Source organism: Rana temporaria, chromosome 4 (assembly GCF_905171775.1).
Source record: "Rana temporaria chromosome 4, aRanTem1.1, whole genome shotgun sequence".
NCBI classification, from domain to species: Eukaryota; Metazoa; Chordata; class Amphibia; order Anura; family Ranidae; genus Rana; species Rana temporaria.
In genome coordinates, this window is record NC_053492.1 from 470,977,695 (window position 1) to 471,002,146 (window position 24,452).

General features: G+C 50.9%; 1 protein-coding gene across 2 annotated transcripts in view; it reads left to right on the top strand.

The window, feature by feature from the left end:
• Window positions 1–24,452, top strand: part of SLC29A1 (solute carrier family 29 member 1 (Augustine blood group)) — a 94,002-nt gene that overhangs the window by 57,828 nt on the left and 11,722 nt on the right. For both annotated transcript variants that reach the window (XM_040351791.1, XM_040351792.1), the window contains exons 6-11: window positions 6,870–7,004; window positions 9,320–9,417; window positions 13,431–13,518; window positions 16,212–16,282; window positions 18,267–18,375; window positions 23,030–23,115. In XM_040351791.1, coding sequence (XP_040207725.1) covers window positions 6,870–7,004; window positions 9,320–9,417; window positions 13,431–13,518; window positions 16,212–16,282; window positions 18,267–18,375; window positions 23,030–23,115 — 587 coding nt within the window. The remainder of the gene's footprint in view (window positions 1–6,869; window positions 7,005–9,319; window positions 9,418–13,430; window positions 13,519–16,211; window positions 16,283–18,266; window positions 18,376–23,029; window positions 23,116–24,452) is intronic.

Below are 24,452 nucleotides of genomic sequence, written 5' to 3' on the forward strand. Positions count from 1 at the left end.
TAACTATGGCGGTGTCTATCCATCCATAACTATGGGGGTGTTCATCTGTTAGTGTGGTATAGTCTGTAAGACCTTCACAAACTTTCACTATAGGGTGTTTCTGTCCAACCATCACTACGGATTGGTCTGTCCGACCCTCATTATATCGGTTTCTGTCCAACCGGCACTGTGGGGTGGTCTGTCTGGCCATAACTATAGGTTGGTATGTCTGACCTTCACTTTGAGGGTGTCTGTCCATCTATCACTATAGGGGTGTCTATCCAATTATCAAAATGGCGACGTCTGTCACTATTGGCATATACTGTATGTCTGTCCTTCACTATGGGGGTATCTGTCACTATTGGGGTGTCTGTACATCCATTTCTTTGTGGATGTTCATCTGTTAGTGTGGTATAGTCTGTCAGACCTTCACTATAGCGGTTTCTGTCCAACTGGGGGGTGGTCTGTCTGGCCATAACTATAGAGTGGTATGTCTGACCTTCACTATGAGGGTGTCTGTCCATCACTATGGGGGTATTTGTTTGTCTATCGCTGTGGGGTGGTCTGTCCAACCTTCACTATGAGGGTGTCTGTCCTTCACCATGGGGGTGTCTGTCCCTCTGTTACTATGGGGTGGCCTCTCCAACCTTCACTATGAGGGTGTCTATCCGTCACTATGGGGGTGTCTATTTGTCTGTTACTATGGGGTGGCCTGTCCGACCTTCACTATGAGGGTGTCTGTCCATCACTATGAGGGTGTCTGTCCATCACTATGGGGGTATCTGTTTGTCTATCGCTATGGGGTGGTCTGTCCAACCTTCACTTTGAGAGTGTCTGTCCATCACTATGAGGGTGTCTGTCCATCACTATGGGGGTATCTGTTTGTCTATCGCTATGGGGTGGTCTGTCCAACCTTCACTATGAGGGTGTCTGTCCATCACCATGGGGGTGTCTGTCCCTCTGTTACAATGGGGTGGTCTATCCAACCTTCACTATGAGGGTGTCTGTCCGTCACTATGGGGGTGTCTATTTGTCTGTTACTATGGAGTGGCCTCTCCGACCTTCACTATGAGGGTGTCTGTCCGTCACTGTGGGGGTGTCTATTTGTCTATTACTATGCGGTTGTCTGTCCGACCTTCACTATGAGGGTGTCTGTCCATCACCATGGGGGTGTCTGTCCATCTGTTACTTCAGGATATTTGTCAATGACTTTGGGGTGTCTGTCTATCACTATAGGGTTGTCTGTCACCTTGGAGGGTCTCTATCCTTCCATCAATATAGGGGTGTCTGTCAGTCCGTCACCATGGGACTGACTGTTCCTCTATAACTGTGGAGGTGTCTATCCATCCATAACTATAGGGGTGTTCATCTGTTAGTGTGGTATAGTCTGTCAGACCATCACAAACTTTCACTATAGGGGGTTTCTGTCCAACCATCACTACGGACTGGTCTGTCTGACCCTCATTATATCGGTTTCTGTCCAACCGGCACTGTGGGGTGGCCTGTCTGGCCATAACTATAGGGTGGTATGTCTAACCTTCACTTTGAGGGTGTCTGTCCATCTATCACTATAGGGGTGTCTATCCAATTATCAAAATGGCGACGTCTGTCACTATTGGCATATACTGTATGTCTGTCCTTCACTATGGGGGTATCTGTCACTATTGGGGTGTCTGTACATCCATTACTTTGGGGTGTTCATTTGCTAGCGTGGTATAGTCTGTCAGACCTTCACTATAGTGGTTTCTGTCCAACCGGCACTGTGGGGTGGTCTGTCTGGCCATAACTATAGAGTGGTATGTCTGACCTTCACTATGAGGGTGTCTGTCCGTCACTATGGGGGTATCTGTTTGTCTATCGCTATGGGGTGGTCTGTCCAACCTTCACTATGAGGGTGTCTGTCCTTCACCATGGGGGTGTCTGTCCCTCTGTTACTATGGGGTGGTCTATCCAACCTTCACTATGAGGGTGTCTGTCCGTCACTATGGGGGTATCTGTTTGTCTATCGCTATGGGGTGGTCTGTCCAACCTTCACTATGAGGGTGTCTGTCCTTCACCATGGGGGTGTCTGTCCCTCTGTTACTATGGGGAGGTCTATCCAACCTTCACTATGAGGGTGTCTGTCCGTCACTATGGGGGTGTCTATTTGTCTGTTACTATGGGGTGGCATCTCCGACCTTCACTATGAGGGTGTCTGTCCATCACTATGAGGGTGTCTGTCCATCACTATAGGGGTGTCTTTTTGTCTATCACTATGGGGTTGTCTTTTTGTTTATCCTTTACTATGGGGGTATCTGTCTATTATTATAAGGGTGTCTGTCCATCTATCACTATAGGGGTGTCTATCCAATTATCAAAATGGCGGTTTCTGTCACTATTGGCATGTACCGTATGTCTTTCCTTCACTTTGGGGGTGTCTGTACATCCATTACTTTGGGGGTGTTCATCTGTTAGTGTGGTATAGTCTGTCAGACCTTGACAGACCTTCACTATAGCTGTCCAACCATCTCTACGGGCTGGTCTGTCCGACCCTCACTATAGCGGTTTCTGTCCAACCAGCACTGTGGGGTGGTCTGTCTGGCCATAACTATAGGGTTGTCTGTCCAACGTTCACTATGAGGGTGTCTGTCCATCACTGTGGGGGTGTCTATTTGTCTATTACTATGCGGTTGTCTGTCTGACCTTCACTATGAGGGTGTCTGCCCATCACCTGGGGGGTGTTTGTCCGTCTGTTACTTCAGGGTATTTGTCAATGACTTTGGGGTGTCTGTCTATCACTATAGGGTTGTCTGTCCCCTTGGGGGGTCTCTATCCTTCCATCACTATAGGGGTGTCTGTCAGTCTGTCACCATGGGACTGATTGTTCGTCTATAACTATGGCGGTGTCTATCCATCCATAACTATGGGGGTGTTCATCTGTTAGTGTGGTATAGTCTGTAAGACCTTCACAAACTTTCACTATAGGGTGTTTCTGTCCAACCATCACTACGGATTGGTCTGTCCGACCCTCATTATATCGGTTTCTGTCCAACCGGCACTGTGGGGTGGTCTGTCTGGCCATAACTATAGGTTGGTATGTCTGACCTTCACTTTGAGGGTGTCTGTCCATCTATCACTATAGGGGTGTCTATCCAATTATCAAAATGGCGACGTCTGTCACTATTGGCATATACTGTATGTCTGTCCTTCACTATGGGGGTATCTGTCACTATTGGGGTGTCTGTACATCCATTTCTTTGTGGATGTTCATCTGTTAGTGTGGTATAGTCTGTCAGACCTTCACTATAGCGGTTTCTGTCCAACTGGGGGGTGGTCTGTCTGGCCATAACTATAGAGTGGTATGTCTGACCTTCACTATGAGGGTGTCTGTCCATCACTATGGGGGTATTTGTTTGTCTATCGCTGTGGGGTGGTCTGTCCAACCTTCACTATGAGGGTGTCTGTCCTTCACCATGGGGGTGTCTGTCCCTCTGTTACTATGGGGTGGCCTCTCCAACCTTCACTATGAGGGTGTCTATCCGTCACTATGGGGGTGTCTATTTGTCTGTTACTATGGGGTGGCCTGTCCGACCTTCACTATGAGGGTGTCTGTCCATCACTATGAGGGTGTCTGTCCATCACTATGGGGGTATCTGTTTGTCTATCGCTATGGGGTGGTCTGTCCAACCTTCACTTTGAGAGTGTCTGTCCATCACTATGAGGGTGTCTGTCCATCACTATGGGGGTATCTGTTTGTCTATCGCTATGGGGTGGTCTGTCCAACCTTCACTATGAGGGTGTCTGTCCATCACCATGGGGGTGTCTGTCCCTCTGTTACAATGGGGTGGTCTATCCAACCTTCACTATGAGGGTGTCTGTCCGTCACTATGGGGGTGTCTATTTGTCTGTTACTATGGAGTGGCCTCTCCGACCTTCACTATGAGGGTGTCTGTCCGTCACTGTGGGGGTGTCTATTTGTCTATTACTATGCGGTTGTCTGTCCGACCTTCACTATGAGGGTGTCTGTCCATCACCATGGGGGTGTCTGTCCATCTGTTACTTCAGGATATTTGTCAATGACTTTGGGGTGTCTGTCTATCACTATAGGGTTGTCTGTCACCTTGGAGGGTCTCTATCCTTCCATCAATATAGGGGTGTCTGTCAGTCCGTCACCATGGGACTGACTGTTCCTCTATAACTGTGGAGGTGTCTATCCATCCATAACTATAGGGGTGTTCATCTGTTAGTGTGGTATAGTCTGTCAGACCATCACAAACTTTCACTATAGGGGGTTTCTGTCCAACCATCACTACGGACTGGTCTGTCTGACCCTCATTATATCGGTTTCTGTCCAACCGGCACTGTGGGGTGGCCTGTCTGGCCATAACTATAGGGTGGTATGTCTAACCTTCACTTTGAGGGTGTCTGTCCATCTATCACTATAGGGGTGTCTATCCAATTATCAAAATGGCGACGTCTGTCACTATTGGCATATACTGTATGTCTGTCCTTCACTATGGGGGTATCTGTCACTATTGGGGTGTCTGTACATCCATTACTTTGGGGTGTTCATTTGCTAGCGTGGTATAGTCTGTCAGACCTTCACTATAGTGGTTTCTGTCCAACCGGCACTGTGGGGTGGTCTGTCTGGCCATAACTATAGAGTGGTATGTCTGACCTTCACTATGAGGGTGTCTGTCCGTCACTATGGGGGTATCTGTTTGTCTATCGCTATGGGGTGGTCTGTCCAACCTTCACTATGAGGGTGTCTGTCCTTCACCATGGGGGTGTCTGTCCCTCTGTTACTATGGGGTGGTCTATCCAACCTTCACTATGAGGGTGTCTGTCCGTCACTATGGGGGTATCTGTTTGTCTATCGCTATGGGGTGGTCTGTCCAACCTTCACTATGAGGGTGTCTGTCCTTCACCATGGGGGTGTCTGTCCCTCTGTTACTATGGGGAGGTCTATCCAACCTTCACTATGAGGGTGTCTGTCCGTCACTATGGGGGTGTCTATTTGTCTGTTACTATGGGGTGGCATCTCCGACCTTCACTATGAGGGTGTCTGTCCATCACTATGAGGGTGTCTGTCCATCACTATAGGGGTGTCTTTTTGTCTATCACTATGGGGTTGTCTTTTTGTCTATCACTATGGAGTGGTTTGTCCGACCTTCACTATGAGGGTGTCTGTCCATCACCATGGGGGTGTCTGTCCATCTGTTACTTCAGGGTATTTGTCAATGACTTTGGGGTGTCTGTCTATCACTATAGGGTTGTCTGTCACCTTAGAGGGTCTCTATCCTTCCATCACTATAGGGGTGTCGGTCAGTCCGTCACCATGGGACTGACTGTTCCTCTATAACTATGGAGGTGTCTATCCATCCATAACTATAGGGGTGTTCATCTGTTAGTGTGGTATAGTCTGTCAGACCATCACAAACTTTCACTATAGGGAGTGTCTGTCCAACCATCACTAAGGACTGGTCTGTCTGACCCTCACTATAGCGGTTTCTGTCCAGCCGCCACTTTGGGGTGGTCTGTCTGGCTATAACTAAATGGTGGTATGTCTGACCTTCACTTTGAGGGTGTCTGTCCATCTATCACTATAGGGGTGTCTATCCAATTATCAAAATGGTGACGTCTGTCACTATTGGCATATACTGTATGTCCGTCCTTCACTATGGGGGTATCTGTCACTATTGGGGTGTCTGTACATCCATTACTTTGGGGTGTTCATTTGCTAGCGTGGTATAGTCTGTCAGACCTTCACTATAGTGGTGTCTGTCCAACTGGCACTGTGAGGTGGTCTGTCTGGCCATAACTATGGGGGTGTCTATTTTTCTATTACTATAGGGTGGTCTGTCTGACCTTCACTATGAAGGTGTCTGTCTGTCACTATGGGGGTGTCTATTACTATTGGGTGGTCTGTCTGACCTTCACTATGAGGGCATCTGTCCATTACCATGGGGGTGTCTGTCCGTCTGTTACTTCAGGGTACTTGTCAATGACTTTGGGGTGTCTGTCTATCACTATAGAGTTGTCTGCCACCTTGGGGGGTTTCTATCCTTCCATCACTATAGGGGTGTCTGTCGGCCCGTCACCATGGGACTGACTGTTCGTCTATAACTATGGCGGTGTCTATCCATCCATAACTATGGGGGTGTCTATCCATCCATAACTATGGCGGTGTCTATCCATCCATAACTATGGGGGTGTCCATCCTTTACAAACAAGGTAGTGTGTCTGGGGGGGTTGGGGATGGTAGACCCTGACAGTGCCGCTTATGGCAACAATGGGGATACGGCTTAAGGTGGCCACACTCATTACAATCTGATTATACAATTGTCTTCCAACAACAATGTAGTGCTAAGGACCCTCACAACCTAAAGCCCAATCAGATGGGCCCTCAAACTGCATAATGAGTAAACCAGATTGTACAATCCAGTTGTAACATGTATGGCCAGCTTGTTCTGCGGGAACTGATTGTGCGCCCCATCAATGGCCATGGGTTGGGTCCAACACATGAATGATAAAGTCATTGCAGTGATGGAAAATGTAGTTTAAGCTGCTGCAATTTGTGCGCCATGAGGATTACGTCGTATTTGTGTCTGTTCTGTGTAATTCCTAACAATATAATAAATGTGACGTTTCCCATGGGGGGGTCAGCGGGGTTTATTAACCGTGTGCAGATGCTGAATTACACAGACGGGTTGGCTGAGTCGCCCCATTATGGTATCCCGGCCCCCGGCAGTCTCAGCAATGTGAGAATGAAGCGTGAGATTGCGCTCAGCGAAGCGGGAAGGACGGCGACCGACGGGCCGGATCTTCATTCACATTTATCTTGGTTGTTGGTGGATTTGGTTGTGATACGGTAATAACCGATTGCCTCTCTCTCTCTGTCTCTTCCACAGCATTTGGCGCTCTCCTCCAGGGAAGTCTCTTTGGATTGGCTGCCCTCTTCCCAGCCAGTTATACGGCACCCATAATGAGCGGTCAGGGGCTCGCAGGGACGTTTGCCGCTTTCGCCATGATCTGCGCCATTGCCAGTAAGTGCCCATCGCTATCGGTGATTCATAATTGTGATATCTATAGGGAACACATTTCCCTTCTTTATGACTGCAATGTCTTCTATTCCCCCATCCCAGTCCATATAACCCCCTCCTCGCCCAATATACTCCAGTCACTATCCTCCCTCCTTTCCCAGTATGCCTAGTCCACATCCCCTCAACTCCCAGTAATACCAGTCCATATGCCCCAAAACAGCCAATGAAACCAGTCCATATCCCCTCAACTCCCAGTAACACCAGTCCATATGCCCCAAAACAGCCAATGACACCAGTCCACATCCCCAACACTGTCAATGACACCAGTCCATATCCCCAACACTGTCAATGACACCAGTCCACATCCCCTTGACTCCCAGTAACACCAGTCCATATCCCCCCAACACTGCCAATGACACCAGTCCATATCCCCAACACTGCCAATGACACCAGTCCATATCCCCAACACTGCCAATGACACCAGTCCATATCCCCCAACACTGCCAATGACACCAGTCCATATCCCCAACACTGCCAATGACACCAGTCCATATCCCCCAACAATGTCAATGACACCAGTCCATATCCCCAACACTGCCAATGACACCAGTCCATATCCCCAACACTGCCAATGACACCAGTCCATATCCCCAACACTGTCAATGACACCAGTCCATGTCCCCAACACTGTCAATGACACCAGTCCATATCCCCAACACTGTCAATGACACCAATCCATATCCCCAACACTGTCAATGACACCAGTCCATATCCTCCAACACTGCCAATGACACCAGTCCATATCACCAAAACTGCCAATGACACCAGTCCATAATCCCCAACACTGCCAATGACACCAGTCCATAACCCACAACACTGCCAATGACACCAGTCCATAACCCACAACACTGCCAATGACACCAGTCCATATCCCCCAACACTGCCAATGACACCAGTCCATATCCCCTCTCTCCCATTAACCCCAATCCATATACCCCTCCTCACTCAGTATAGCACAGTCCACATGCCCCAGTCGTTCCCAGTAACCCCAGTTCATATCCCTCACGTCTCCTAGTTACCCCAGTATTTATCCCCCTCCTCTGCCAGTATCACCAGTCCATATTTCCTCCTCTCATATTAGCCTCAGTCCCTATACCCCCTGCTGTCTCTGTAACCCTTTGCTTGTCTTGTATACCCAAGCTTATATCCCCCCCCCCCCATCCAGTATTTGCCAGTCTATATTTGTGTACTTTCCCTGCAACTCTGCTCCATATCCTCTTCTACTATTACCCCCCTATTCATATCTTGTCTAGTCCATTTTCCTTTCTTTCCCCAGTAACCCCAGTCCTTACCTCCCTTCTCCTATTGAAACCCCAGTCCATATCCCTCTTTCTTCCAGTAATCCCAGTCCATATTCTTCACCTCTTCTACTCACACCAGTCCATATGCCCCTCCTCTCCTAATTTCCCCAATTCATATGCCTTTCCTTGCCCAGTAATGCCAACTTATTTTTCCCGCCTCCCATTAACACCAGTCCATTTCATGATCTTTTCCCATTAATCACAGTTTCTATTGCCCTTTTCTTCTGTTAATACCAGTCCACACCATCCTCTTCTCCCATTAACACCAATACTTATCACCCTCCTCTCCCATTAACACCAGTTTATATAACCCTACAATCTCATTTACACCAGTCCATACTGCCCTTCTTTCCCATCATCTCCAATCCCTGTCACTCTTATCTCCCATCAGCACCAGTCCCTATCACCCCCTTCTCCCATCAACACCAGTTCCTTTCTCCCTCTTCTCCCATTAACACCAGTCCATCTTCCCCTTCTCTCCCATTAACCCTAGTTCATATCACCCTATTCTCCCATTAACACCAGTTCCTTTCTCCCTCTTCTCCCATTAACACCAGTCCCTTTCATCCTCCTCTCCCATTAGCACCAGTACATTTTATCCTTCACTCCCATTAGCACCCGTCCCTATAGCCCTCTTCTCCCATTAGCACCAGTCCCTATCACCCTCTTCTCCATTTTACACCAGTCCCTATCACCCTCCTCTCCCATTAGCACCAGTCCCTATCACCCTCCTCTCCCATTAGCACCAGTCCCTATCACCCTCCTCTCCCATTAGCACCAGTCCCTATCACCCTCCTCTCACATTAACACCAGCCCCTATCACCCTCCTCTTCCATTACAGTACCAGTCCCTATTACCCTCCTCTCCCATTAACACCAGTCCCTATTGTAGTGACATTTACCCTCTTCTCCCATCATCCCCCTCGTTCCCCAGTAACCCCGGTCTTTCTTTCTGCAGGTGGCTCAGAACTGGAGGACAGCGCCTTCGGCTATTTCATCACAGCCTGTGTGGTCGTCTTATTGGCTCTCGTGTCATACTTGGTGCTCCCCAAGCTGGTGAGTGAGAACCGCCCTCCAGACAGCGAGCGGACGCCCGGGATTGGTGGAGCCGGGACGTCGCAGCGTTTGCTGCATCTCTGAGCTCAGGGTCAAAAGTCATAAACATTTTGGGGTTTTTAAATGTAATGATCTGTTTTATTATAAATCCCATCTATGGAATATTCCTGCCAGGGTTCTAATCCAAGGCTGCAGAACACAGCAATTCTTCAGCCTACAGAGGGCCTGAGGGGAAAACAATCATTCCCAATGTGACCTGAAAATAACGATCGTATGTGTTACATAGGGATCGAGTCTGATATCCCAGCTGGGATCCCCAAACTAGGAACAGAGTGAAGGAATAAAATGCTGTGTCATCCACATTCCAGAACATTCTTCTGTGGTCACTGTGAGGAGCGGGCTCTAGATAACGTGCTGCAGCTTTCATCGCTCACAGTGTGCAGTGAAATCAATGTTAGCCATTTCAGTACAGGGGAGGAGTGCTGTAAAGGCTCCTAGGATGGACTACATCAGATGCATCTTACTTTGGGGCCCCCGATCAGAGTCCCCCCTTACCTTACTTCAGCGCTCCAATCAGAGCCCTCCTTACATCAGGGTGCCATTCAGAGTCCCCCCTTACATCAGGGTGCCATTCAGAGTCCCCCCTTACATCAGGGTGCCATTCAGAGTCCCCCCTTACATCAGGGTGTCATTCAGAGTCCCCCTTACATCAGGGTGCCATTCAGAGTCCCCCCTTACATCAGGGTGCCATTCAGAGTCCCCCCTTACATCAGGGTGCCATTCAGAGTCCCCCCTTACATCAGGGTGCCATTCAGAGTCCCCCCTTACATCAGGGTGTCATTCAGAGTCCCCCTTACATCAGGGTGCCATTCAGAGTCCCCCCTTACATCAGGGTCCCATTCATAGCCCCCTTACATCAGGGTGCCATTCAGAGTCCCCCCTTACATCAGGGTGCCATTTAGAGTCCCCCTTACATCAGGGTGCCATTTAGAGTCCCCCCTTACATCAGGGTGCCATTTAGAGTCCCCCCTTACATCAGGGTCCCATTCAGAGCCCCCCTTACATTAGGGTCCCATTCAGGGCCCCCTTACTTTAGGGTGCCATTCAGAGTCCCCCCTTACATCAGGGTGCCATTCAGAGCCCCCCTTACATTAGGGTCCCATTCAGAGCCCCCTTACTTTAGGGTCCCATTCAGAGTCCCCTCTTACATCAGGGTCCCATTCAGAGTCCCCCCTTACATCAGGCTCCCATTCAGAGCCCCCCTTACATCAGGGTGCCATTCAGAGTCCTCCCTTACATCAGGGTCCCATTCAGAGCCCCCCTTACATTAGGGTCCCATTCAGAGCCCCCATACTCTAGGGTCCCATTCAGAGCCCCCTTTACATCAGGGTCCCATTCAGAGCCCCCTTACTTTAGGGTCCCATTCAGAGTCCCCTCTTACATCAGGGTCCCCCCTTACATCAGGCTCCAATTCAGAGCCCCCCCTTACATCAGGGTCCCATTCAGAGACCCCATTTACATCAGGGTCTTATTCAGAGCCCCCCTTACATCAGGTTCCCATTCAGAGCCCCCTTACATCAGGGTCCCATTCAGAGCCCCCCTTACATCAGGGTCCTATTCAGAGCCCCCTTACTTTAGGGTCCCATTCAGAGTCCCCCCTTACATCAGGGTCTCATTCAGAATCCCTTCTTACATCGGAGTCCCATTCAGAGTCCCCCCTTACATCGGGTCCCATTCAGAGCCCCCCTTACATCAGGGTCCCATTCAGCGTCCCCCCTTACATCAGGGTCCCATTCAGCGTCCCCCCTTACATCAGGGTCCATTCAGCATCCCCCCCTTACATCAGGGTGCCATTCAGAGCCCCCCTTACATTAGGGTCCCATTCAGAGCCCCCTTACTTTAGGGTCCCATTCAGAGTCCCCTCTTACATCAGGGTCCCATTCAGAGTCCCCCCTTACATCAGGGTGCCATTCAGAGTCCCCCCTTACATCAGGCTCCCATTCAGAGCCCCCCTTACATCAGGGTGCCATTCAGAGTCCTCCCTTACATCAGGGTCCCATTCAGAGCCCCCCTTACATTAGGGTCCCATTCAGAGCCCCCATACTCTAGGGTCCCATTCAGAGCCCCCTTTACATCAGGGTCCCATTCAGAGCCCCCTTACTTTAGGGTCCCATTCAGAGTCCCCTCTTACATCAGGGTCCCCCCTTACATCAGGCTCCCATTCAGAGCCCCCCTTATATCAGGCTCCAATTCAGAGCCCCCCCTTACATCAGGGTCCCATTCAGAGACCCCATTTACATCAGGGTCTTATTCAGAGCCCCCCTTACATCAGGTTCCCATTCAGTGCCCCCTTACATCAGGGTCCCATTCAGAGCCCCCCTTACATCAGGGTCCTATTCAGAGCCCCCTTACTTTAGGGTCCCATTCAGAATCCCTTCTTACATCGGAGTCCCATTCAGAGTCCCCCCTTACATCGGGTCCCATTCAGAGCCCCCCTTACATCAGGGTCCCATTCAGCGTCCCCCCTTACATCAGGGTCCCATTCAGCGTCCCCCCTTACATCAGGGTCCCATTCAGCGTCCCCCCTTACATCAGGGTCCCATTCAGCGTCCCCCCTTACATCAGGGTCCATTCAGCATCCCCCCCTTACATTAGGGTCCCATTCAGAATCCTTACATCGGGGTCTGTATCTGAGCCCCCTCTTACAGCAGTGTCCAAATCAGCAAAGACCAGCTGATCTGGATTCCCTATCTGTACACATTAGTTGTGGACTAGATACAATCTTGTAGCGGAAAGAAACTTGCATGTGAGCCATAATCTGGAGACCCCCCCCCCGGGGCCCCCCTGTAAATGAACAGACAGCGATCAGTTTCAGCAGACTGCAGCATTAGGATGTGTTCTATATCAGATTCATCCTGGGCTCACTGCGCCATCTGCTGGCCATACAAGGTAAAGATTATCCTAGCGGAAATACATGGCAGAAAATCCCATATAAACTTTCACACACCGCCGGGGTCCTTTCATAAGGAAGGTTTTCAGATCTGCAGCTTTCATTAAATCAATCCCTGGTGATCCTGCCATGAAGACACTCGTTCAGCCCCTTCCTATTATAGGGTGACAATGCTCTGCCCCATCTCCAAAAATAAAAAAAGGATCAACTTTAATACGTCCCCTAAATCAAGCAAGTGTGTAGATAGAAATCGTTCCTTCCTATTGCTGTACTTGGGGTTGTCAAATGTCTATGGCGGTGCTCTCCAAACTGTGGCCCGGGGGGCCAGATGTGGCCCTTTTGATTGCCTTTGTCTAGCCCTTGGGGTAATATTCATTTCACTGATAGGAGACACTATTCTGCCCACTGACACTAACAATGGGGCACAATTCCTGCCACTGATGCCAACAATGGAGCATCATTCCTGCCACTGATGCCAACAATGGGGCATTATTCCTGCCACTGACACCAACAATGGGGCACTATTTCCCACCCTAATACCGAAGATAGGACATTGTTTACTCCCACTAATGCCTAAAATAAATTGGGCATAATTCCTGCCACTGACACCAACAATGGGGAACAATTCCTGCCACTGACACCAATAATGGGCACAATTCCTGCCACTGACACCAACAATGGGGCACTATTCCTGCCACTGACGCCAACAATGGGGAACAATTCCTGCCACTGACGCCAACAATGGGGAACAATTCCTGCCACTGACACCAATAATGGGCACAATTCCTGCCACTGACACCAACAATGGGGCACTATTCCTGCCACTGACACCAACAATGGGGCACAATTCCTGCCACTGACGCCAACAATGGGGAACAATTCCTGCCACTGACACCAATAATGGGCACAATTCCTGCCACTGACACCAACAATGGGGCACTATTCCTGCCACTGACGCCAACAATGGGGAACAATTCCTGCCACTGACACCAACAATGGAGCATAATTCCTACCACTGACACGTTATGATCGGATTGGTATTAATCGATCTCTGTGATTTCAGGAGTTCTATCGCTACTACACCAGTGAGAACCTGAACAACACGGCCAGTAATGGCACTGATATGGAGCTAAAGAAGGATTTGCTAAAAGGTGAGTGCCATCCATTTCTCTGCGTCTATCTACGATTGATTGTATTTGTGTAGATGTCGGGTGTTTATATATATACAGTATATACAGTGGTGTATTTTGGTTTTGTGCTGCCCCAGGCAAGACTAAAATTGGGCACCCCCCATCTTAACTTGTCCCACCCTTCCTATTTCTGGTGGCAATAGTAGGGGTCTCTGGTGGACTGTGGGGTAGTAAACCCCCCCGCTAGTGTGTCACACTGCTCCCCCAAATCCCTCACTAGCCAGCCACAGTGCCCACACCCCTGCTAGGAGAAGAGGGCCATGGAAAAGGAGAGACATGGAAGAAGGGGAGAGAGGAGGGGTGAAAGAGGTGGGGGTGAGAGACACCCTAAGTGTCCACACACTCACCATACACCCTTCCCCCCCCACACACACACTCTCAGTGTCCACACACTTACCATACACCCTGGCCCCCCACACACACCCCCAGTGTCCACACTCACCATACACCCTGCCCCCCCCCCCACACCCCCCAGTGTCCACACACTCACCATACACCCTCCCCCCCCACACACACTCCCAGTGTCCACACACTCACCATACACCCTGGCCCCCCACACACACACACCCAGTGTCCACACACTCACATACACCCTGCCCCCCCCCCCCAGTGTCCACGCTCACCATACACCCTGCCCCCCCACACACTCCCCAGTGTCCACACTCACCGCACACCCTGGCCCCCACACACCCCCCATTGCCCACACTCACCATACACCCTGGCCCTCCCAGTGTCCACACTCACCATACACCCTGGCCCCCACACACCCCCAGTGTCCACACTGACCCCCAGTGTCCACACTCACCATACACCCTGCCCCCCCCCCCACACTCCCAGTGTCCACACACTCACCATACACGCTGGACCCCCCACACACACACCCACAGTGTCCACACACTCACATACACCCTGCCCCCCCCCCCAGTGTCCACGCTCACCATACACCCTGCCCCCCCACACACTCCCCAGTGTCCACACTCACCGCACACCCTGGCCCCCACACACCCCCCATTGCCCACACTCACCATACACCCTGGCTCCCACACACCCCCAGTGTCCACACTGACCCCCAGTGTCCACACTCACCATACACCCTGGCCCCCACACAATACCAGTGTCCACACTGACCCCCAGTGTCCACACTCACTATACACTCTGACCCCCACACACCCCCAGTGTCCACACTCACCATACACCCTGGCCCCCACACACCCCCAGTGTCCACACTCACCATACACCCTGGCCCCCACACACCCCCAGTGTCCACACTGACCCCCAGTGTTCACACTCACCATACACCCTGGCCCCCACACAATACCAGTGTCCACACTGACCCCCAGTGTCCACACTCACTATACACCCTGGCCCCCACACACCCCCAGTGTCCACACTCACCACACACCCTGGCCCCCACACACCCCCCATTGCCCACACTCACCATACACCCTGGCCCTCCCAGTGTCCACACTCACCATACACCCTGGCCCCCACACACCCCCAGTGTCCACACTGACCCCCAGTGTCCATACTCACCATACACCCTGGCCCCCACACAATCCCAGTGTCCACACTGACCCCCAGTGTCCATACTCACTATACACCCTGGCCCCCACACACCCCCAGTGTCCACACTCACCATACACCCTGGCCCCCACACACCCCCAGTGACCACACTGACCCCCAATGTCCACACTCATCATACACCCTGGCCCCCACACACCCCCAGTGTCCACACTCGCCATACACCCTGCCCCCCACACACCCCCAGTGTCCACACCCACACCCACCATACACCCTGCCCCCCCCCCCCCACACACACCCCCAGTGACCACACTCACCATACACCCTGGCACCAATGATGGAGAACTATTCCTCCCAATGATACCAATAAAGGAGCACTATTCCTCCCCATGACACCAACAATGAGGCACTATTCCTCTCAATGATGCCAGCAAAGGGACACTATTCCTCCCACTGACACCAATGATGAGGCACTCATCCGCCCACTGACACCAATGATGGGGCAGTATTCTTCCCACTGACACCAATGATGAGGCATAATTTCTCCCACTGACACCAACAATGTGGCAATGTTTACTCCTACTTATGTTGGGGAATTTTCAAATACCACTGAGCACAGTTTGGCCCCGGCTGAAATGTGAAAAACAGTAAACTGGCTCTTTTCTGGAAAGTTTGGAGACCCCTTTGGATTTGGAGACCCCTTTGGTTTGGAGACCCCTTTGGTTTGGAGACGTCTTTGGTTTGGAGACCCTTTTGGTTTGGAGACCCCTTTGGTTTGGAGACCCCTTTGGTTTGGTGACCCCTATGGTTTGGAGACCCTTTTGGTTTGGAGACCCCTTTGATTTGGAGACCCTTTTGGTTTGGAGACCCTTTTGGTTTGGAGACCCCTTTGGTTTGGAGACCCTTTGGTTTGGAGACCCCTTTGGTTTGGAGACGTCTTTGGTTTGGAGACCCCATGCCTTAGAGAGTGAATAGAAGGCTCTGGTTGTTGTATGAAACACAGATCCTCTTCCGTCATCCAGCATGTAGAGCTGGTACTCCTCGACCCCTCGTAGAGAAAATCTGCCTCTGGGGGGCGCTCAGGTTTACCCTTTATAGGAATCTGTAATGTGATTGGTTTGTATCCTCTGTAGGTGGCCCGCTAACAGAAGCTGGAGGGAAAGCTGAACACGGGAAACCATCCATCATCAACATCCTGAAGAAGGTTTGTCCTTGTGTTGTGTTCACCAACTTGACCCCGACTATAAATTCCTATCACAATGAGCCACAGTAGGGGGGTCTCTACACATGAGGGCCCGGATTCACGTAGGGTTGCTTTACGTTGCGCGGGCGAAGCGTATCGTATTTACACTACGCCACCGCAACTTAGAGAGGCAAGTGCCGTATTCACAAAGCACTTGCGTCCTAAGTTACGGCGGCGTATCGTAAATGGGCCGGCGTAAGCGCGCGTAATTCAAAGAAGGCTGGTCGTGGGCGTGTTGTATTTAAATTAAGCGTGACCCCATGTAGATGCATGGCCGAACAAACGGCGCATGCGCGCGCATGCTCAGTATCACATCGTATTTACGTCCAAAGATGTTCCGACGTTCATACTTTGCATGGGCTGCGCCACCTACAGACCAGCTTTAACTTTACGCCGGCGTATGTCTTACGTAAACGGCGTAACTAATTGCGACGGGCGTACGTACGTTCGTGAATCGGCGTATCTTGCTCATTTACATATTTGATTGGGAAATCAAGGAAGCGCCACCAAGCGGCCAGCGTAATTATTGCGCCCCAAGATACGACAGCGTAGGAGACTAACGCCGCTTGTATTTTGGCCAAATCTATGCGGAACTGATTCTATGAATCAGGCGCATAGATACAACGGCGGCCATTCAGACTTACGACGGTGTATCTGGAGATACGCCGTCGTAAGTCTTTGTGAATCCGGGCCGAGGTTTGTAGCTGAAAAAATTACGTTTTTTTTTATGTCATTAAAAACGATGGTGTGTGGGCTCCAGAGCATTATTCACAAAGCACTTGCCTGTAAAGTTGCGGCGGCGTAGCGTACATCACCCGGCGCAAGCCCGCCTAATTCAAATTAGGCGGGTAGGGGCGTATAGCATTTAAATTAAGCGCGTTCCCGCGCCGAACGTAATGCGCATGCGCCGTCCCTAAAATTTCCCGACGTGCATTGCGCCAAATGACGTCGCAAGGACGTCATTGGTTTCGACGTGAACGTAAATGGCGTCCAGCCCCATTCACGGACGACTTCTTACGCAAACTACGTAAATTTTTAAATTTCGACGCGGGAACGACGGCCATACTTAAAATTGGTTGCCCCTCATATAGCAGGGGCAACTTTACGCTGCGCAAACCTAACGTAAACATCGTAACTTCACTGCGTCGACCGCGCGTACGTTCGGGAATTCGCGTATTTTGCTAATTTGCATACTCGACGGGGAAAACGACGGAGGTGACACCTAGCGGCGAAAAAAAAAATTGCATTTAAGATCCGACAGCGTAAGAGCCTTACGCCTGTCGGATCTAATGGTTATCTATGCGTAACTGATTCTAAGAATCAGTCGCATACATACGATGGCCCAGATTAGGACTTACGACGGCGTACATTGCGTTGCGCCGTCGTAAGCCCTTTGAGAATCTGGGCCCTGGTATTTAATGTCAAGAACATGGCGTATATTTACAGTTCGGTGGTGGACAAGTGGTTAAAATTCAATCTCGATTATTATTCATATCAGCAGCTTCTCCAGCACCAACTCTGGAGGCTTTACATGGACTCCACCGGACTGGACAGTTGCGGGGCGAGCCTGGAATGTGACCTTCACTGGGCACTGCATTGTGGCGCTTTCCAGTTTACTGGGCTAGTTACCCACAGACGGAGCACTGTCAGTTTTTATTCCATTAATACATCATTAAATGTATTCTTTAAATACAAGCAATGTCTATACCTGAATGTGACTTGGCATCAGCCTCTTTCAGTCCCTGTATAGCAGAGCTCCTATGCTAAAAAGTGGCACACTGATAGGAGGATAGAGCAGAGTGACAGAAAGGGAGCTCATCAGTCTGCTGCTTCTTCTTTCACTGGACAATCATAGGCTGTGGGAGGGATAAGATAACATACAGGCCATTAGAGAACATTAAACACCTTCCTCTTAGTATATAATGTGTCTTGTATCTCACTGTAGATCTGGGTGTTGGCTCTGTCCGTCTGTCTGGTGTTCGCAGTCACTATTGGGATCTTCCCCGCTGTCACTGCCGATGTGAAGTCCACCATTGCTGGCGATTCTTCCTGGGGTGAGTACTGAAATATGACCGGGCACAGTAGAGATAACGACAGGAAGGTGAGCTCATCTAAGGAACGTTGAGTAGCGGGACACAAGGGTTCTTGTGTTTTTCAATGGCCAAGATCTTCTCTGGAAGGGCTCTGCTGTCCCATTTGCAGGTTTTCATGTTATCGTTCATTCACTGTAATTTTACCCCTCATCACCCATTCATGTTGGAGCCCCTCATCACTGGCCAGGTCAGAGCCCCTTCATCACCCCCATGTTGTAGTCCCTCATTGCCCCACTCCATGTTGTGGCACCTTATCTCTCATGTTGTAGCCCCTCATCACCCCTCATGTTGGAGCCCCTTACATCTCATGTTAGAGCCCCTCATTGCCCCCACCATGTTGGAGCATTTATCTCTCATATTGGAGCCCTTTATCTCTCATATTGGAGCCTCTTATCTCTCATGTTGGAGCCCCTCATTGCCCCCACATGTTATAGCACCTTATCTCTCATTTTGTAGCCCCTCATTGCCCCCACCATTGTTGGAGACCCTTATCTCTCATGTTGGAGCCCCTCATCGCCCCTCATTTTGGAGCCCCTCATTGTCCCCCACCATGTTGGAGCCCCTTATCTCTCATATTGGAGCCCCTCATTGCCCCCCCCCCCCACATGTTGTAGCACCTTATCTCTCATGTTGGAGCCCCTCATTACCCCTCATGTTGAGCTCCTTATCTCTCATTTTGTAGCCCCTCATTGCCCCTGTCATGTTGGAGCCCCTTATCTCTCATGTTGGAGCCCCTCATCGCCCCTCATGTTGGAGCCCCTCATTGTCCCCCACCATGTGGGAGCCCCTTATCTCTCATGTTGGAGCCCCTTATCTTTCATGTTGGAGCCCCTTATCTCTCATGTTGGAGCCCCTCATCGCCCCTCATGTTGGAGCCCCTCATTGTCCCCCACCATGTGGGAGCCCATTATCTCTCATGTTGGAGCCCCTTATCTCTCATGTTGGAGCCCCTTATCTTTCATGTTGGAGCCCCTTATCTCTCATGTTGGAGCCCCTCATCGCCCCTCATTTTGTGGCCCCTCATTGTCCCCCACCATGTTGGAGTCCCTTATCTTTCATGTTGGAGCCCCTTATCTCTCATGTTGGAGCCCCTCATCGCCCCTCATTTTGGAGCCCCTCATTGTCCCCCACCATGTTGGAGCCCCTTATCTCTCATGTTGGAGCCCCTTATCTCTCATGTTGGAGCCCCTCATTGCCCCCCCCACATGTTGTAGCACCTTATCTCTCATGTTGGAGCCCCTCATTACCCCTCATGTTGAGCCCCTTATCTCTCATTTTGTAGCCCCTCATTGCCCCCACCATGTTGGAGCCTCTTATCTCTCATGTAGGAGCCCCTTATCTCTCATGTAGGAGCCCCTTATCTCTCATGTTGGAGCCCCTTATCTCTCATGTTGGAGCCGCTTATATCTCATGTTGGAGCCCCTTAACTCTCATGTTGGAGCCCCTCATCGTCCCTCATGTTGGAGCCCCTTATCTCTCATGTTGGAGCCCCTCATTGCCCCCCCCCCCATGTCATAGCCCTTTATCACCTCTCATGTTGAAATTCCTAATCGCCCCTCTTTTTGTAGCCACTCATTGCCCCGCCATGTTGAAGCCCCCCATCACCCCTGATGGCAGAGCCCATTATCACCTAAATAGACATATAATATATATATACACATTGTAAAAGCCATAACAAAAGAAAAACAACCCTATCTTAGATCCCCTTATCGCCCCCCCATGCCGTATCCCTTCATCAGCCCCCATGTCTGGAGCACCTCATAGCCCACCATGTTGGAGCCTCTTAACACCCCCATGTCAGAGCCTGAGGACCTCCTCTCCCACCACGTGAAAGCAATTTTTCTGAGAACACAAATATATGTGTAAAAAGTCATAACAAAACAAAATGTCGGAGCTTCTTACTGTCTTCCATGTTGTATTCCGTCATCATCATCGTATTTATCAAAACCCCTCCTCACCCCCAATGTCAGAGAATTTCACGGCATCCATGTGATAGCCCCTCACCTCTCCTCATGTTGGAGCCATTTATCTCCTCAATTCTGAGCACCTCATCGCCCCCTATGTCAGAGGCCCCCCATTGCCCCTCCATATCGGGACCCCTTATCACCCCCTATGTCAGAGACCCTCATTGCCCCCCCCCCATGTCAGAGCTCCTTATCACCCTCCATGTCACGGCCCCTCATTTCTTCCCCATATCAGAGTCCCTCATCATCCCACATATCAGAGCCCCCCATTGCCCCTCCATATCGAGACCCCTTATCACCCCCTATGTCAGAGACCCCCATGTCAGAGCTCCTCATCACCCTCCATGTCACGGCCCTTCATTTCTTCCCCATATCAGAGTCCCTCATCATCCTACATATCAGAGCCCCTCATTGCCCCCCCCCCCATGTCAGAGCCTCTTATCATCCCCTATGTCAGAGCCCTTAATTACTCCCCCATGTCAGGGTTCTTCATCATCCTACATGTCAGAGCTCCTCATCGCTCCCCATGTCAGTGCCCCTTATCTCCCCCAATGTCAGACAATTGCACCAAATTCATGTGAGAACCCCCCCCCCCCATGTTGGACCCCCTTCTGAGCACCTCATCACCCCCTATGTCAAATCCCCTCATTGCTCCCCATTTCAGAGCCTCGCCCCCCCCCCCCCCCCCAGGGCTGGACTGGGACAAAAATTTGGCCCTGGACTTCATCCAGACTGGCCCACTTTGACAGGTCTCTCCCATGGCGGCCAGACAACACACGCACCCCCCCGGCCACCCAAGCCACCTCTCCCCCTTCACTAGCCACTAGCCGTTTTACTTTATTAGAGTAGAATGGCTGGTACTGGTACTCTTATAGGCAGTACCAGTGGGGAAGCTAGACATTATTTCACCCGGGGCAAAGAATCAGTTTGGTGCCCCCCCCTCATGGGACAAGATTAGGCAGGAGTGAGAAACTCCCAGGCCGCTGTCACTGAAGCCGGCCCACTGAGCCATCGGCCCACCGGGAAACTCCCTGTAGTCCCAATGGCCAGTCCATCCCTGCCCCCCCCCCGCATGTTAGAGCCCCTCATCACCCTACATGTCAGAGCCCCTAATCACTCCCCATGTTGGAGCCACTTGTGTCCTGCATCCATATTAGAGCCCCTCACCTCCGCACCTTGTGGGAGCCCCTTAGCTCCCAAATTCGGAACCCATCATCATCCCTCTATGTCAGAGCCCCTCATTACCCTACATGTCAGAGCCCCTCATTTCCCCCCATTTGGGAGCCCCTTATCTCCCCAAGTCTGAGCCTATCATCACCACTGATGTCAGAGCCCCACATTGCTCTCCCATGTCATAGCCCCTCATCACCCTACATGTAAGAGCCCCCCATTGCTCTCCCATGTCATAGCCCCTCATCACCCTACGTGTCAGAGCCCCTCATTGCTCCCCATGTTGGAGCCCCTCATCACCCCCAATGCCAAAGAATTTCCCTGTATCCATGTTACAGCCCATAAACTCCTCTCATGCGGGAGCCCCTTACCCCCCCCAACTCTGAGCTCCTCATCACCCCCTATGTCAGAGCCCCTCACTGCCCCCCCCCCCGATGTCAGAACCCCTCATCACCCTACATGTCAGAGCCCCTCGTCGTCCCCGATGTCAGAGCTCCTCATCATCTCCCCACCCATGTTGGAGCCCCTCATCACCCCCTAGGCCAGAAGCCCTCTCTTTGTGTCAGAGCCCTCATCACCTGAGAACACAGAATATATATAAGTTATGATGTGAATTTCCGTATAGTTACACTGTGTGGGCTAGATTCAGAAAGATCAGCGGATCTTTAGATCCGCGTGATCTATCTGTTTTAAGATCCGCTGGCGCAAGTTTGAGAGGCAAGTGGGTAATTCACAAACCACTTACCTCCAAACTTGCGGCAGCGGATCGTAAAACCCCAGGCGGAATTCAAATTCCGCGGCTAGGGGGAGTGTACTATTTAAATCAGGCGCGTCCCTGCGCCGATTTAAATGAGCATGCGCAGTCCGAGAATTTTCCCGTCGTGCATTGCTCCCACTGACGTCGCTAGGACGTCAGTGGTTTCGACGCTTACGTAAACGACGTCCATCCGTATTACAGAACGATTTACGCAAACGACGTAAAAAAAATTAAAATCGACGCGGGAACGACGGCTATACTTAACATTGGCTGCGTCTCATAGAAGCAGGGGTAAGTATACGCCGGGAAAGCCGCTACGGAAACGTCGTAACAACACTGCGTCGGGTCCGCGTACGTTCGTGAATTTGCGTATCTCGCTGATTTACATATTATTCAGCGTAAATCAGCGGGAACGCCCCCCGCGCCATTTTTAAATTACAAATAAGATCCGACGGTGTAACACAGTTACACCTGTCGGATCTTAGCCATATCTATGCGTATCTGATTCTATGAATCAGGCGCTTAGATACGACCAGTGTAAGTCAGAGATACGATGGTGTATCTGTAGATACACCGTCGTATCTCTTTGTGAATCTGGCCCTGTGACTCCACCTTAAATAATACATCTGGCAGTATGATGTCATTCGTGGAGGCAGGAAGGTAGGTGTGTCCTGTGCAGGCAATACTCTGTATCATGATATCATTCTTTATGTCCCATCTATAGGAATGTACTTCATCCCCGTCTCCTGTTTTCTGATGTTTAATATGTTTGATTGGGCCGGACGAAGCATCACAGCGAGGTTCATGTGGGTGAGTACAATGCCAACCTACAGCCAATTCCATAGGTGTGCGCAGCCTATTGTATAAGGGTGTGCGCCCCAAAGCTCAAACACACACGCATGTGTCTATATGTATGTGCGTGTCAGTAGAGCAGTGGACGGTGTCAGTAGGACAATGGATGGTGTCAGTAGAGCAGTGGATGGTGTCAGTAGAGCAGTGGATGATATCAGTAGGGCAGTGGATGGTGTCAGTAGGACAGTGGATGGTGTCAGTAGAGCAGTGGATAGTGTCAGTAGAGCAGTGGACGGTGTCAGTAGAGCAGTGGACGGTGTCAGTAGAGCAGTGGACAGTGTCAGTAGAGCAGTGGACGGTGTCAGTAGAGCAGTGGATGGTGTCAGTAGGGAATGGGTGGTGTCAGTAGAGCAGTGGACGGTGTCAGTAGAGCAGTGGACGGTGTCAGTAGAGCAGTGGATGGTGTCAGTAGAGCAGTGGATGGTGTCAGTAGAGCAGTGGATGGTGTCAGTGGAGCAGTGGATGGTGTCAGTGGATGGTGTCAGTAGAGCAGTGGATGGTGTCAGTAGAGCAGTGGACGGTGTCAGTAGAGCAGTGGACGGTGTCAGTAGAGCAGTGGATGGTGTCAGTAGAGCAGTGGATGGTGTCAGTAGGGCAGTGGACGGTGTCAGTAGAGCAGTGGACGGTGTCAGCAGAGCAGTGGACGGTGTCAGTAGAGCAGTGGACGGTGTCAGTAGAGCAGTGGACGGTGTCAGTAGAGCAGAGGACGGTGTCAGTAGGGCAGTGGACGGTGTCAGTAGAGCAGTGGACGGTGTCAGTAGGGCAGTGGACGGTGTCAGTAGGGCAGTGGACGGTGTCAGTAGAGCAGAGGACGGTATCAGTAGAGCAGTGGACGGTGTCAGTAGAGCAGTGGACGGTGTCAGTAGGGCAGTGGACGGTGTCAGTAGAGCAGTGGAAGGTGTCAGTAGAGCAGTGGATGGTGTCAGTAGAGCAGTGGATGGTGTCAGTAGGGAATGGGTGGTGTCAGTAGAGCAGTGGACGGTGTCAGTAGAGCAGTGGATGGTGTCAGTAGAGCAGTGGACGGTGTCAGTAGGGCAGAGGATGGTGTCAGTAGAGCAGAGGATGGTGTCAGTAGAGCAGTGGACGGTGTCAGTAGAGCAGTGGACGGTGTCAGTAGAGCAGTAGAACGGTGTCAGTAGGGCAGAGGATGGTGTCAGTAGGGCAGAGGATGGTGTCAGTAGGACAATGGACGGTGGCAGTAGCTTTTTATTTTTATTATTTTTTAATTGTTTTTTTTTTAGGAGCCCCATTGGGGATCTTTGATGAAAAAAATCAGGGGTCTAAATAGAAAGGGA